General features: G+C 46.2%; 1 protein-coding gene across 1 annotated transcript; it reads left to right on the top strand.

The window, feature by feature from the left end:
* The first annotated feature begins 634 nt into the window (after positions 1–634).
* On the top strand, positions 635–16,614 carry LOC139049669 (UDP-glucose 4-epimerase-like). Its single transcript, XM_070525359.1, has 10 exons — positions 635–934; positions 5,475–5,609; positions 11,642–11,757; positions 12,975–13,088; positions 14,652–14,828; positions 15,249–15,429; positions 15,493–15,578; positions 15,815–15,892; positions 15,986–16,100; positions 16,306–16,614. The coding sequence occupies exons 2-10, from the start codon at positions 5,486–5,488 to the stop codon at positions 16,443–16,445; spliced, it is 1,131 nt and encodes a 376-aa protein (XP_070381460.1). The 5' UTR covers positions 635–934; positions 5,475–5,485; the 3' UTR covers positions 16,446–16,614.
* The last annotated feature ends 21 nt before the right edge of the window (positions 16,615–16,635 follow it).

Here is a 16,635-nt window from a genome sequence, read left to right as displayed (position 1 = left end):
TTGTTTGTTACGTTGTGGATATATCATCCACGTCAAGCAGAGAACTCGGCTTGCTTTCTGCCTTCAAGAATCATTGCAGTTCTTTGCGCTACATGATTTACATTAAACATAGCTTCGTTTTACGAAAACATTTTTGGCAGTTAATTTTCACCGGAAAAAAGAAAAAAAAAGCTTTATTAAATCTGCAGACAGTGAAACTGTACAACGTCAGCCTAGGGAAACTATCCAAAGAGCAGAGCAGGCGCCTTTGTTCAGCTGGCTTTCTTCTCCGCCCTCAAAAGAAAAGAGAAAGCGAGTTTCACAGAGAAAGTAACACTCAGTCAACGCGCACCTCGGCAGGGCCTGCCGCGCTCTCTTTTTTCGCAAATGGCCATAGCAAACGAGAGAAATAAATATGCAAGAAGTACAGCCGCAAGCGCGAAACGCAGCTGGACCTCCTTGCACCAACCACCCAGCCTTGCTGGCGACGCAGCACCACCACGCAAGAGCGAGCAACTATCAAATCCGGATGAAGAGGAAAAGCAAGAAATAAAGCGAAATAAAAGTGGCTAGACCAGACAAGGCGACGTCATGGCATCTCCCTTGCCTCCGGTTGCCCTCTCGCCCCTCGTGGCGAAGCGAGACGCCAGAAGCCAACGCGGCCAGTTGCGAGTCGGAGAGAGAAAGAGGAAGTTGACTTGGGTCGCTTCGGCACGCCTCTCGCGAACGCAGTGCTCGTCGGTGGAGTCACAGAAACTTGCGCGTGCTCGCCACACCGCCTGGATTGGATCGACGCTGTCGTGGCAGTCAGACTGCAGCAGAACCAACATTGCTGGATAATCCAGGCACGTGCATCTCCAGCCGTAACTTTGCTACGAACGGTACATCTATCTCGCTCCGAGTGAGATCAAGCACGGCGGGTAAAACGTCCCAGTCATCAGCAGCATTGCCAACGGTGGGTCCCTTTCTTCGAAGTTGACCTCGACTTGTACACATATTTTTTTGTATCTCCGATCGAGGCATGGCATTGCGCCCATAATTCGTAATGTGCCGCACTCTTCGTGGTAACTGACTCACTCGCATTAGGTTTGCAAGTCCGTTACGTCCCTCATAGTGCGGCAAGTGGCGCGTGGATTACAAGCTACCTTAAAGCCAAGTGAATGCACATAGCCGTCGATACACCTACCGAAAGGCGATATACGGTTTCACTGAGATGCACTATGCTTGATCGCGGCGCCAGAACTACGAAGCTTGAACACGTTCTCAACCAGTACTATCACCTGCCAGTGCAGTCTGAACACTTTGTGTAGGACTGCAAATATGACTGCTAAGGTGGGAATCACGGTGTGATGAAATGCAGAAATGCATATGTAAATATAGGCAGGGATAAACACAATTCAGGTGCAAGATACAAGGAATGGCTGAGCCACAGCGCGCTGACCCCTCTTCTCCATGGTTACGCCCACGTTCACACCATCGAACTTTAACACAAATCTATATGCGCCTGGTGTTGCCTCACGTATTACACATTTAACGCAAAACAGTCTCCCGTCAATGCAATGTCAGCTGCATAAGGCTTGTTCGGAGCAGCGCTGCTCAGATCCACACCAACTTTTGCACACTAAATCCGTGCAGCATTCCAGACGTTACAGGTCACCACTTGCAGACTTCGCAAAGCTATACGACTTCACTGTTACTTCAGAGCAGTTTACGATTACTGGTACGTAGCGGCGTAGCCAGAGAGGGGGAGGGCACACCGGGCACGTCCCTCTTCCGAAAAAAAAAAAAATCCTGGTTACGCCACTGCTGGTACCAACGCGCTGGTCAATCACGTCTCTCTCTCTCGAATTGCTAAGTGTTCTTTGGGTGTGAACAAGATCGTTAACCAATCACTTATCTGGCCGGTAGATTAGGCTGAAGGCTGCCTCGACAATAGGTAATAAGATTAACTGTACTTGAAACGATGCCCGGAAACCTTTATTTGTTACTGCGTCGAGCGGTAAGCACGCATAGCGTTTCGTTTTTATTCTTTCTTGCATTAGAAAGCTACCAATCTATTCTCTTCCTAGTGAGTTCTTATCGGTCATCCGTCTTCTAAATTCCATGTGCACTTCAAGCAGGCCGATTAGGAGTCTCTGAGCAAGAGGCAAGACTCGTTCTCATGCCAGTCAGGCGCCCATTTGCAAGTGCAGCGCGCGACCAGAGCAAAGAGGCACGGATTGCACGGGTTTCTCTCCAAAAAGAATAAACGAACGCGTATGTCGAGGGTGATTGCACCCAGCCTACAGCGAGCTCTTCTGGAACTACGGAGTTGTGCATTTATAACGACTACGTGTTTCCATCACTGCGCTTGTTTGCATAAATTCAAGACGTGCGCAGCATAGAGCGTTCAACAGGTGGACAAAAATGGAGTGGATTCCAGTAGGCGGAAAGAGAAGTATGGAAATGGAGGGAATTATGACGTAAAATAGCTGCACTTGGAGAGAACTGAAAATTCGTAATATTATTTCTGCGCCAAGCGCGTTATTAAAATCCCCAGTCGCGAACACTTCGGAGCGAAGGCCACAAAGCAATATCCCCGAGGCGCGTAGCGTGGTGAAGCCCATTCCACTATTTAAAGGGACACTAAAGGGAAAAATGATTCCTTCTGCATCAGGAAATTACCTTTCTACAACACCAAAAACACCACATTTACAACGATAACACGTTTGGTAAGCCAGAAAAAGCGCAAGAACGAAATACGGGTGGCGACGCCTACTGAAGTTCCCGCACCTGGTGGCTGCGACGTCATCGATTTTTATGGCATCTTCTAGGGCCTGCTAATTATATATAGCGGTACAGATTGACTACATTGTGTTCTAAAGGAACCAAATATTAAACATGCAAGTTTCGGGAACCTTTACTCAGCAAACGCTGCCCAAATACGAAAACATATTTTGGAATCCCTGACGTCACGCTGACGTAGAAGCGGTTGGGTTTCGGCGCGAAATTCAAATACTGATACTTGGACCTTCGTTTTCTCATGTAATAATCAAACTATCTTTTTGAAATGACTGCCTGCAGGGTTTTGAAACAATGCTTCATTAGTCTAAACTGATTTATTGTTTCGCTTTAGTGTCCCTTTAAAGGACACAAAAGAGTAAAACAAGTTGGAGCTGTACAAGTGAACAATTAATTACCCTTCTACATTGTCGAAAAAAGCCACTCTTACCGTATGAGAAGAGGAGTCTTACTATATACGGGGTGTTTCTGGGAAGGCATTTACTTTTTAACTAATTACGGCACACATCGCAATTTACAAGTTATAGCCGGTGAGACTGCAAGGCATACCCATCAGAAAATATTTCTGTAGGTGCCACCATTTTCGTGATATGCGTCTCAAAACTGCAGTAAAAATGCTGTTTTATGCACAAAACACGATAGTAATTGGACCGCCAACATATTTTGTCGCAAAGTTCGGGAATTCATTTCTTGAAACCGGTATCAACCCTAGAATTCGTTCTAAGTGGATCCGCCTTGAGAGCTCCCCGGCTGCAATTTGTAAATTGCAATATGTGCCGTAAGGTAATTAGTTAAAATCTTGATTAGTTAATTTATGTTAATAAGTCAATTATGCATTTCGATTTCTCCTGCAAATAATATCCGTCTCCTCGAGCAATCCAGTTCAATGATTAGAGTTGTGCTATCTGCCACAAGTGATCTTTAAAAATTGGTCAAGGTCTACGCCCCCAAGAAACGCCCAGTGTAAGCCAGAAAAAGACAAAACGAAAGACGCGTGGCGACGCTGTCTTGGAAGTTCCCACACCAGCTCTGTGTGACGCCATAGATTGCGAGCGCGTCTGCTGCTCCGGCCTCGTGAATCTCTTATCAACAAAGATCGACGGACTACGCTGTATTCCGACTACACAGTAGCCAAATGCTGAACTTATAGCCTAGCCAGTACTAGAACCAATCAGCCACAACAAACCGAAGCACGCGAAGATACTTTGAAATCCGTGACGTCAAACTGACCCTGCTAGTAACAGCGCAAAATGTAGACAAGGGACGAGACAAGAAGACACCAACAGCGCTTGTGGTGTCTTCTTGTCTCGTCCCTTGTCTACATTTTGCGCTGTTACTAGCAGGATGGAAAACCAACAAGCCCAAGCTGCTATTCTAGTCAAACTGACGTACCGGCGTTCAGATTTCGGAGCGAAATTCAATACACAGAATATTCAATCGCTTACCATGAAATTAACGAAAAGGAGGTTTTGAAAGGACACCTTATCAGTCCAAATTGATTTAGTGTTCCTTTTTAATTATATTATCCTGATATGGTACTACTCACAAACGCGAGTTCGATATGAAGCGTTCTTAAATGGTCAAACAAGCAGCTTGAACACGTGCAACTACGCTCCAGGCTGGAACTCCCAGCAACCGAAATTATTGACCATATAGTGTGGTTCATTTCCAGTTGAGCTTGAAGATTTCAGCTCAACATTACGAGCTCTCCAGTGAATCCACATGCATAACTGTATATACTATTTCATAAGTGCCACCGTCAAGACGTAGCTAGGACGTTCGCATTAGCTTTAGACGTATCCATCGCTGCAGTGAACTAGCAGCAACAAATCGACTTTTGTTACTTTTATTTACATTGTGTCGAGATTCCCTGCGCGAAGATATGGTATTTTTATGAGCACAATAACGAATCGCTTATGGTAGGTACAGTACCTTTATATGCTCTCTGCTCAAAGGGGAACCTTTATATGATCTTTGCTCAAAGGGGAGAATATTTCAGTAACTCTAATGGGTAGGGGGACTAGAACCGTCCTATCGGTGGAATTCTATCGCGAAGCGTCTTCGTATATAAGGGAGAGTCGAGGCAGCCACATGATAGGAGCACAATTCTACAAAAGAAGCCCGCAGAGGTTTCGTTTGTTGCCGACGGTTGCTGCTCTCCGAATTGTCGATTTGCCCTCGCCTTGCCATCAGCTAGCCTCCTTATTTACTCACTTGGTATAGACCGACTAGGCAGGAAAGGCGGCGATGCCAGCGGTTTCGATCCCAGGACCAGGAGAAAAACTTCGAAGCTTCCTTTCCGAGAAAGCCGTACGGATTTTCTTTTCATATTTGTGCTGATTTCGCGCGGATGCCAACGGAATTCTAGAAAATTCACATAGGTAATCAAATATGCTATTGCAAAAGCCACAAAACAGTGTCAAATGCACGACAGGACACGTTCCCAGCGTGCCGTAGAGTGTTTCTTCGACTTGTCGTCCCGGACTGCCCAGAACTTTCCGAGACGCTGCGTAGGCAAACGCTCATTGGCTGAAACTAGCGCATCGCGGAGACCTAGCGCAGACCGCGACGACGAATCGAAGCGACGCATCTCTGTCCTCATGAAGGCAAAAAAAAAAAAGTGTTTGCAACAGAAGAAAAGAGAGAGAGAGAGAGAGAGATAAACTACAAGTTCCTGCCCCCAAACTCCAGAGCCGCGGGGTCTTGGTTCGCAGGTGTGAACAAGATGAGCGGCAAGACAGTGTTCGTGACGGGCGCAGCTGGCTTCATCGGCAGCCACACGGTCATCGAGCTACTGCGAGCCGGCTACAGGGTCATTGGAATCGACAACTTCGCAAACGCTGTCCCAGGTACATATACCATATAGGCGTCAAAAGCTTACAGGACGCGAAAATGTGAAATTTTTGAGTTCGAGTCCGCATGCCTGAACTGTGCAGTAGGTTAGCATTTTCGCATAGCGCGCATATCCTACCACGCTGTCGTGAGGACACTTGCATACTTAAGTTATGGGACACATCGGAAACAGCGAAAGGCGAATTTTTACAGGGTCTAAAGAGTGGGAATCCATGCAAATTATCCCGGACAAACAACTGTTATCTTCTATAAAGACTGCTGTATGATAGCTATATGTGCTGGCTGTTTTTCGTATACGTTTACTTCAATTCGCTGTATGTTAACAATCCATGTTACCTATTTTCACGGTGCTATGATCTTCCTATAAGTATTGTCTGGCCACTGTTCCTTAGGGTCACTGCATTTCATCTAGCCATTTAAATTAAGATGAGCGTCCTTGCAACACTGTAGAGGGTAAATATGATAGATACGTACAAATTGGGTCATTACGGTCTATAGAACGTCATGCGTACAAGCCGATGACTTACGACCCTGTTATGACCCATGGACCACAAAGGTCGACCAAAGGTAATATCTGTCAATAGTCTATATACAGATAGATTATTCATAGATTGACGGGATTTCTCGTCGTGACGTAGTAGAGGGTTCCGGATTAATTTTGTCCGCCTGTACACAAGCATTCTCGCATTTCGCCTCCATTTTAATACGGCATTTTAATGCGGCTGAGTACCGAACCCGTGACCTGGTGCTCAACAGGAGAACGCCAGTTCTTTAGACAAGAGAGCAGAAAAAAAAGTCAGTTTCGCCTTCAAGGACGAAGCAAGCGATAGCAAGGTTTAGCGTTGCTGTTGAACTTCTCGGACTGTGTTCCAACCATACGCGGATATGCTACATAATTGGGTGAGCCAAAATTTATGCCTCCGTCAAAAGCTTTGTAATGGCATAGCAGAGGCGCCACTGCGCTGCCCGTAAAGAGCGGCACCAGTGAAGTTATGTCACTTTACGATTGTGAGCCCTAATATCATTTAGCATTTTTCAAGCGAAGCTTGTATTGGATCACAATCGGCATTGTCGTGGTCACGCAAAAAAAAGAAAAAAAAGAACCCAGTTGCTCCCACAGCAGAGCAGCTGCGGGAAAGGGTGGTTTGATGAGTTGACAGTTGCGCCGGCGCGTGAGTCATTAGCAAGAATTCCAGCTGCATAGGCGCGCGCTCAGGCCACGCGCACAACCAATCAGAGTCATCTCGCTTCGGCCGACGAGGATAAGGGCAGGAAAGGGTGTCGCGCGCGCTGTGCCGACTTCGACCGTTTCAATTCAGTTCAGTCTCGGAAAACGGATGGGACGGCCACACGTTGTCCGTTCCCCCGAGAAACGGGCAGCGTTCGACGAGCGGCGGTGAGAACTCGCCCGTGAAAGGGATTGCCGTCGGCGCGCCGATCCAGACGTTAGAGCCGCCCGAGTCCAGGCAATCCAACAGCAACGAGAAGAAGATCCCGAGCGGAGGGAGCGGGAGGCCGAAGCAATCTGGCACCGTTACCTGTAGGTTACGTAACCGTGACGAAGGTCAGGTGCACGCCGGACAAGCTTCGCTTACCCCCCATTTTCCTTCCGGTAGGGGAAGAGGTGGTCATTTTTTAATGGTCTTATAAGATTTAAGGTAAAAGGCAGGCGCTGTGAAATATATTTTAATGACTTCTGCATGTCTAAAAAATGTCACACTCACACAGAAAACATCACGTCGCCAATTCGCCTGGAGTGTCGACGGTTATAATTTCCCATCGCAACAAAAGCAGAAAAGGATATCATTAGAAATATAGGTGACGAACTGCAAGTAAATGAACGAGCGTTTATAGAATTTTGGTGCAGCTTTCGGATCCCACTTAATTTGTGTATCACGTACCCGGCACATGAAGTTACGTGCCAAAAAAAGGGGGAGGGAAACAAGTCTCCGTCATTGTCTGGAAACGTGTGTGAACCTTTTCCTAGGTCATATGCTTTCACTCTTAATGCGGAATCCCAATGGTGTGTCGCGTTCGTTAACAAAAGTCTCTAAAAGAGCATGCATAAAGAAAAAAAAAAGAAACGCCGTACCTTTTGTCTTTCAGAATTTCAAAAGCATTTGCCCGGGCTTCTTGCTAACACTTGTCGGAATGGAAAGAGCGGTGTCGATGCTTATTCCCACTTGAATTCTTCACCGAAACGCGGAGGGGCAGCAGGAAGCAGCGGTAGATTTATCGGGAGAAAGGGGCTCTTTTTGATGCTATTCCAGCTGAAAAACTGCCACGTGCTCAGCTGTCGTCACCGTGTTCAGCCGGCTGTCAGCTTCGTTGGTCCTTTCGTCCAGACGCGTCACAGCACCAGCAGACTTGCGAGAGCACATCGCTATGCTTAAGCGCTGGCTCTGAAATAACAAAAACGGCACAAGAGAGAGAGAGAGAGAGAGAGAGAGAGAGAGAAAGGGCATTGTCACGTCACAGCATGGAGGCAGAAAATATTCAAAGGTGGGCATTCGGCAGATATCTGCCTGGATGGATATATTCGCATGCGAGCAGGAATGACTGTTGCAAATGGCTAGTCATTTGTCCGTTAGGACGCATTCTCCCGCTGAAACGACCGGTTCAGTCCCGATACTGACCCATCGACGCCTCTGCAGAAAATCCAAGCTGGAGTACGGCATAGTGCTGTCGCTGTCTTGCCGAACTTGACCAAAACAATCGTGAGCTTAATTCGGCGCAAACTGCTTCGCGACGCCCTGCTGAACCTGCTGCGAATGCTTGATAAGTTTGGCTTGTCAAGAAGGTTAGGGTAATCAAAAGCAGCATTGTAAATATAGATTTTGTTCGGTTCCGCTATTTCTTGGGACTTTCCTCGCATCGAAATGCGTCTTCGCCTTCCTGGGCTAAGAACGCACTCTAATGGTATCTTCGACTGGTAGCCTCCATCCCCCCGAAGCAGTGTCGGGCAGATCCGGCGTTCCCCGAGCTCAGAGGTAGAGGACAATCGCGCAAGCGGAACGTGCGACTCGCTCTCGGAGGAGGAAATGGCAGATGCGAAACCACGTGATTACTGCCAACGTCCGATGTTTCGTCTATTAACCGGCGGACGCCAGCATGCAGTGGCCTAGGTGTCCTAGGTTACGGTGGGCCGTCGCCTACAGCAGCGGCGCGGCGCTGTGATGACGTTTCAATCTCGAAGACTGCTCCGACGACAGGGCCCGCGGCGCTGTCGGAGCGCCTCAGAACGCTCGAAGATGGAGCATAGCAATCGAGAAGAACCAGCCGAATGCGTGGCGCACACCCTCTTTCAACCAGCCGAAGACAACGCCGCTCGCGAGAGCGCTCCAGAGCGCTCAGAAACGATCAGTCGAAGATGGCATAGGAATCTTAGTTTGTAACCTGTGGGGAGCTTATCTTGTCCAACAACAATAATCGTCATCTTGCGCACCTTTCCTTTAACGCTGCGCGCCCAGTATCGGTCACGCTTATAACGCACAGAACGTGACCTTGAATTATTGACAAGTACCGAGGGCAGAATTTTCAAGAAAGGGAACGCAAGCAAGGCTGATGACGATTCTCGCTGTGGGACAAGATAAGCCCCAAAGGGTACAAACAAAAGATTGCGCGAGTTCATAATCTCGATGCAAAGTTTCCGATTTTACTAACAGCTTGCAGACATCAAGAAAGTCGTACAGAAGGATGCTGCGTCTCTTCTCCCAGAGTAGGCCAGGGTGGGAAGTTGGAACACACGGTGCCGTGTTGGTCCACGGCGCCTATTCTGGGATATCTGTGCTCTCGCGTAATATAATCATACTACAAAGCGTTCAGGAACTGGACGAATATATCCCAGGAAATTGTAGCAGTCGTTGTTGCATAATTGCACGACATTCTTCCATTATTGATGCGAAAGCATTAAATGGCCCATTGAGCGAAAAGCCGGCGTCTGTCGTCTGGACAAGCAAAAAAAAAAAGAAAAAAAGAAAAAAAGAAAGGAGAACGCTTAACCTTCACCTTTATGAGTGGATCGCGATAGAATCCAAATATCCTTGACGGCTTCTCACGCTTGCCGGCGTCTGTCGTCTGGACAAGCAAAAAAAAAAAAAAAAGAAACGAGAACGCTTAACCTTCACCTTTATGAGTGGATCGCGATAGAATCCAAATATCCTTGACGGCTTCTCACGCTTGCCGGCAACTGCAGCTGATGAAACCATAATGTCTACAGGGAAACGCTGGCGGCGAACGTTATGCACGAAGACGAGCCTTCTGGTTAACTCAGCCTCGCATGTGGGCCAATCCCGGAGTTACTGCACAGCCGTGCTAAGGAAAAAAAATTTTCAGGTTTCTGTTGTTTCGAATAAGTAAGTCTGAGAAGATTTAACATAAAATCCATGCGCTGTCGGTGTTTTACAAGGTATGACCAACGTTAGTGATAGAATGGAGTGGCAATATAACCCGCACATACCGCATGTCATAATCGAGGCGTTGTATATACATATACCTAAATTTATACAGAAATTTTCACTCACGGAGAACTGACGCCGACACCGGGATTTCTGCGACGCGGGGCTCTTAACGTTGTCGCGTTAAAGCGGCGCCTAAATTCCCACTGGCTGCGACGCCACGTCACGAGCGCGCCTGACGGAGCAAAGCAGACGAAAGGGCACACCTGCTGCCGCGGCTAGGTGTCGCGTGAGAGGAGGGCACCGCCGCGACGCCATGTCACCCTCGCTCTCGGAAGCCTGATGATGATGATGAAATACTTTATCCTTCATTAAAGGGAAGGGGGCAACGGATAGAGGGTGAGGAACTACTTGAAGTAGGCCTCCTCTGCCCTCTCAGCCCATTCCAGGATGGCCTCCTGACGCTCAGGCCTCGAGCTGCGCAAGGCAGCCTCCCACTGCTCCTCACTGGATATTAATTGCTTGAAGAAAGGGGGAAGGGGGTGCTTAGGGAACCCCCACATGGTGTGGTCTAAGTCTGCTCTGGAAGCCTGTGTTATCCAAGCGTTCCTTGTCCGCGCAAGCTCTCGTATGCGTTCTAACTGCGTCTCCGTGAGACCAAATCAATACGCGCCAGTCGAAGTGCACCAGCCTTGTGCTGTCAAGGAAGTGCCGGCCAAGCGTCTCAATGCGCTCACCTGCCCGTGAGTTCATAACGCGAAAGACTGCTCAGCAGCGTTCAACTGGACATTAATTCACAACTCACAACTGCTTAAGCATACTCGGATTCTTTTTTCTTCGTTCCAATCGTCCGATCTTACATTTTTCTTCCTGGACCCTCTGTTTGTCTTATTCATGTCACGTTTTCTTTGTTCGTTCTTTTTTCGGTGGTTTGTTTACGAGAATAGGTGAGCATCGTCACCTATTCTGGCAGGGATTGACAATCTCCTAATTGCCCCTCTTAGCTTACGTTCACCCCTGCCTCAGGAACGTCTGGAGATGGTTGTGCTGCACTGCACCTTTGCAACGCCACCTCTTTGCTCGGCACCTACCGCTTCAGTAACTTGGACACCTCCCATCCATCCTAATATGTGGACTCACCCCTGAGAGGTGCGTGGTCCCTCATGATTTACATGTGTCGTACGAGTGTATTCGAATATGCACCCCCATCCACCCCCCTTTTTTCTTTAACTTTTCTTTTAGCTATTATAGTCTACTGTGAATGGAGTGAAGACCTGCACGCACCTGCGTACAGATTTTCACCTTTCTACACAGCCTTGTACACCACCCACGGTTATTCTGTTCTGATGTATGCAAATAATAATGATGATAATAATAATGATGATAATAATAATATTGTTATTTATAGTCAACCAATTCTGCTGACTGACTGGCCAGTCTGTCAGCTCCTCCTGTAATGGCGTGTAACATATTATGGGAAAGTGCGGCAAAAGACTGGAAAAGGATTGGAAGAACGTAACATGTGCACCAGCCCAACAGCACTATAACGATGAAGTCTACTTTTTACGTAATTTGCTGGTGCTTCCATAACTTCCCTGCTGCACTATCATTTAGACATGTCGTAAATGCAGGCGAAAATGGACAAGCAGCCAGCCTGGAGCGGGCACAACAGCTGACAGGAAGAACAATGACGTTTTACCAGTGCGACCTGCTCGAGAAAGCGTCCTTGGCAAAGATATTCGATAAGGTATGAAGTACCAAACCCAAAAGTGGCTTCACAGTTGTATCAATACCTCCTAAATAGTATATGTTGCACATGCACAAAAGTGATGATGGAGTGTTTGGTAAACTAACCTGATCACAGTGTTTTTATCAAAAGAGATGTCAATGAAAGCAGCCATTCTTGATGCATTCGACACCTTCCTAGGTATATGTTTGTTCCCCATCGTCGTTTCAAAGCGCGCATCTTTCATGTTGAACGCCCTTCCATTGCAATGCAATTGTGGAAGCATGCACTAGACACATACTGTGAAACAAAAGAAATCAACATGAGGAAGAATGATATTGTTTTGTGACTAAATGTGACACTTCACAAGTATAAAAATTACAAAATATTGTGAATTTGCACCGAGCCTGTGTTGGAAGATCAGCGCTAGTGTATAGGTCAGTGTTGAGTTCGTGAACAGTAAAGCTAGCTGAGAGGATATCATAACTATAGCATTGGCTCGAGGCGACAGAGTGGATGGGGAGGGAGGGTGAATCAAACTGGACAGATGCATCCCCACTCTCTTAACCATTTTGCTACTGAGCAAAATGGTTAATAATGACCCAAATATACAGACTGCCTTTACTGGATCAAACAAGTGTATATGCAACGAAAGAGCCCAAAAATATTGTTGAGGGAGGAAGAGACGTATAATATATTTACAGGTTATATACAGAAAAACGCTTCAAATGTCACTCAGGATGGCGACTGAACCACGCGAACATCACCGAGCGTTGTCGCCTTCTCTCTCTTTATCGATGACAGTGCCTTGTAGCAATACTATTGAATTTATTTCAGAACAGGGTGTTCGAAAATATATTGAAGAAATAAAAATGTACTGAGAGTTTGTTTAACCACTGTACTACAGAGCTTCAAAACTTCAAAAACACAGCAATAGAGTGGTACTATCAGTTTGATGAACACCTGTATAACTTATGCCCAAGCTAACTTATGTGCAGTGAAGACCTTGGGCTGCTCTTGTTAATGCACAAGTGCATGTAGTGAACAAGGAGCCTCCACTTATACCTATAAACGTGCGTTATTTACTTTTGTGATGCATTTTGATGTCCAAGACATAAAAAGTGTATTGTGCACATGGATATCATTGTCTTCAGCATAAATTTTCTGAGTTCACAGCTCTTCTCAGAACGCCGTCGGAAGCAACACCCCGTGGTTTGATTCACACTTAATTTCCACAGCACAAGATTGACTTCGTCATCCATTTTGCTGCCATGAAGGCTGTGGGCGAGTCCATGCAGAAGCCACTCTTTTACTACAAGAACAACATTGTTAGCACCATTAACCTGCTTGAGGTAAGAGCCTGTGTGCATGTGTAGATGGTACAGCAACTTAGCACATACTGTGGCACATATCACTAGTACAAAGCAAAGCACAGAAACTGACTGCACGCCATCGACGCCAACCTGCTGCAGAAAGCGCAGATGTATCATTTGACGTGCCCTAGGGAATATTCCTGCTACACTCAACCCTGTCAGACTGCAGCATAAAGTGTTATTGGAACTCGTTATTTTGTCCCTGCTGTAATTTAGCACATGCCCACACAACGACATGAAACAAAGTTTTATGCAGTGTCAGGCAATGCAAATTTAACTTTGAGAGCAATTATATGGACATTGCAGGAGAATTTTGCGCCTTCGCCGTGACGTTCCGTATTAAGTCCAAGTGGGACAAGATCTCGCTACACGTACAATATGCCGTGGGTGCGAAGGTGGGCTGAGGAGGATGGTGGCTTGATGAATGCCGTATTCCCATGTGCCTAATGTTGGAACTCATGTGGTCATGTGCATGCAAAGTGAGGGACGTGTGAATGCATGTGAATGTGCGTCTCCTGCAGCCAGGCTGTGGCTGCGCATGGTGCAGCTGAGTACATAAGTTGCCTGCGTGCCAGGCTATCGTGCACGTAATCTGCAGCGGGTGTAAAGTTCAAGTCGTGCAGCAAGCGAGACAGCTGCTGCTGCACAGCAAGAACAGGGCCCTGGCAGGTACCAGGCATGTGAAAACGCCTGTCCGGTGAGGAACGCTGGCAGTAGTGTTACAGATGTTGCATCTCAATGGCACCCAAGAGGAGACTGAAGAAAAACCATCGGCGTTTGTAGCTTGAAGTTCATTGTCTGTTCCACTACATCAGTGTGGGCACCACAGTGCTGGTGACAACAGCACCTCAAGTGTCTATATAATTACTACTGTGACAATAATAATAATAATAATGCTGTTTACATAAAACTGCAAATGAAAGGACTTAAATTATTAGTTCTCTTGAAGAACTTGCCAATACAAGGACCCAGCTTCCTGCCTCACAGCTGCGTGGCGCATGAAGAGGTCTATCTTGTTAGCACAGGAATTGGCACAGACAATTCATAGTCGCAAGGGAGACAAATTTCCTGCTTTACGAGTAGTTGCTGCCATTCTTTGCATAAGCTTTGCTGTTATCTTTGTAACGCACACACAGGATGCTATTGCGTTCTACCTTGCTGGCACTTTACAACCATTACTGACGATCCAGCCAGTGTATCAGGAAGCATGGGCACTACCTCTTTACACCTGTAGCTGCAAACACATGGAAGACTGCAAAACACCCATAGGGAAATCCATACACCAATAGCAAATTCAATCAATTGGGTGAAGAGTAGCATGGTCCTTGCAGAGCTGTACTTGTATACGTGGCATCACCGAGCTCGGCACAAGCCCTTATAAGCTCATTTCTTCAAGTACATAGAAGCATTTTTGTTAGTTCAATGAAGTGTGCAATACTCCCGCACTTCATGCTTCAGAACTTCAAAACTTGTGGAATGATGTTAAAGGGCAACTGCGAGCATTTGCAGTTGATTGAAAGCACTGTCACGTTATTTTTTCAGGTCATGAAGGAGCATGGTGTCTACAGCATGGTGTTCAGCAGTTCTTGCGTGGTATATGGCAACCCACAGTACCTGCCTATCGATGAGGCACACCCTATTGGTAATGTGACAAATGTGTATGGCAGAACAAAGTATGCCATTGAACAAATGCTTGAAGACATCTGCAAAGCTGAGAAGGTGAGCCGAGTTCCTGTGCTGTGCAAGTTAATAAATCAAGGTTAAATATATATTTTCCATTCCTGCACAGCCATAAAGCTGCAATAATTTATTGCTCACTGTATGCAGTACAGAAAGCATAAATAATCAACTTGTGCAACTTTTTGTGCATCCCATTGCTGGTAAACAGCAAAGACATTTCAATTTACACAAGAGAGCACCAAATCAGAGTACAATATTCAAATGATCTGCCTGGCTCTCCTGGTTGTGCCACAAGTCACATATATTGCTTATAACCTCTCTCCCTTTAGAGAGAAAAAAGGTTGTTACAGAGGTGTGAGGATTCTTGTACTACAATTAATGAAAAGATATATAAAAAAGTCATGCTTTCATTTGAATGCAGCAACATCTAATCTAACACAACTAACTATCTTTATGCAGCAATGGAACATCATCGCTTTGCGTTACTTCAACCCTCTTGGTGCTCACCCATCAGGAAAGATTGGCGAAGACCCAATCAGAGCTTTCACCAACTTGATGCCAGTCATTGGGGAGGTAGCACTTGGAAAGCGAACAGAGCTAGTTGTCCTTGGTGGCAACTACGACACTGAAGATGGAACAAGTCAGTGAGAAGATGGGCTTCATTCAGACATTGCATGTTCTACCAACCATTGTTGATATGCAGGTGTGCGAGATTTTATACATGTCATGGACCTCGCTACTGGACATGTTGCGGCCTTGGAGAGGTTGGAGCAGAATACCAGATACAAGGTATGGCACTCGGGTGTGGGGGTCATGACTTCTGTAGAATCCTGAAGCAACTAACGGCAATTATAGGAGAGGACTGAAAGAATAGTGGGAGGTCTGAAGGTGCCAACAATTATGGAGACATCTTCAGAAAAAATTAAAAAAATTGTCTAGGGCAGGATATCGTCAGACAAACCTTGTTTTGATTAATATCACAAATGGACATGACATTGCAGATTACTGTGACCTTTCATTTATAGGTTTACAACCTTGGCACTGGCAAAGGGTACACTGTGCTACAGCTCATTGATGCCTTTGAAAAGGTTACAGGAAAGAAGGTAAGACTAAAGTTTCCAAGAGACACCAACAGTGTGAGTACAAACAGTTCAGAACTGTACAGTTGTGGTTTTGTGCACTATATTCCCACACAGATTCCCTACAAGATCCACGACCGCCGTCTAGGCGATATACCAGCAATCTGGGGTGACTGTAGCCTTGCGGAAAAGGAACTGCACTGGAAAGCACAACATGGCATTGAGCGCATGTGTATGTGCAACTTCCACAACTCAAGGTTTAACATTGTGCAGTGGTGCAGTACTAGAGCAGTTACAGAGCATAAACAATGTTGATTGAGCAACTTCAAAGCTGGGCTTTTTATTTGCTTTTTTCTATTACTGTTCCTGCCTATTTCCAGTAAGAGTGCTACTAAGTCTCCCATAATGATCTGTTCATAACATTTATTCCTCTGTAGGTGAGGATTTCTGGAGGTGGCTGACAACCAATCCTGCTGGGTATCGCACAGACAACCAACATCCAAGCCTAAAGATTAACACCACTGAAATTGGATGTGGAGACTCTGCACTGGCGCCGGAGCTTGATTGTGACAAGTAACGGCAAAGAAGTTTAAAGATGGGCAGGCCAAATGCTTTCAGTATTTATACCTTTGCTGTGCATTATTTCATTAGGTCTTGATAATCACAAATGCAAGCCTGCAGGTCAGGTCATTTCCATACTTGGGTCACTTTTTTTTATTCTTTCCAATAAAAGAATCAAACCTATAGTGCAATACATTAGCTTCTCT

This window comes from Dermacentor albipictus, chromosome 9 (genome assembly GCF_038994185.2).
Source record: "Dermacentor albipictus isolate Rhodes 1998 colony chromosome 9, USDA_Dalb.pri_finalv2, whole genome shotgun sequence".
NCBI classification, from domain to species: domain Eukaryota; kingdom Metazoa; phylum Arthropoda; class Arachnida; order Ixodida; family Ixodidae; genus Dermacentor; species Dermacentor albipictus.
The sequence above is the reverse complement of the archived record's forward strand: the minus strand, read 5'-3'. Positions and strand labels throughout refer to the sequence as shown.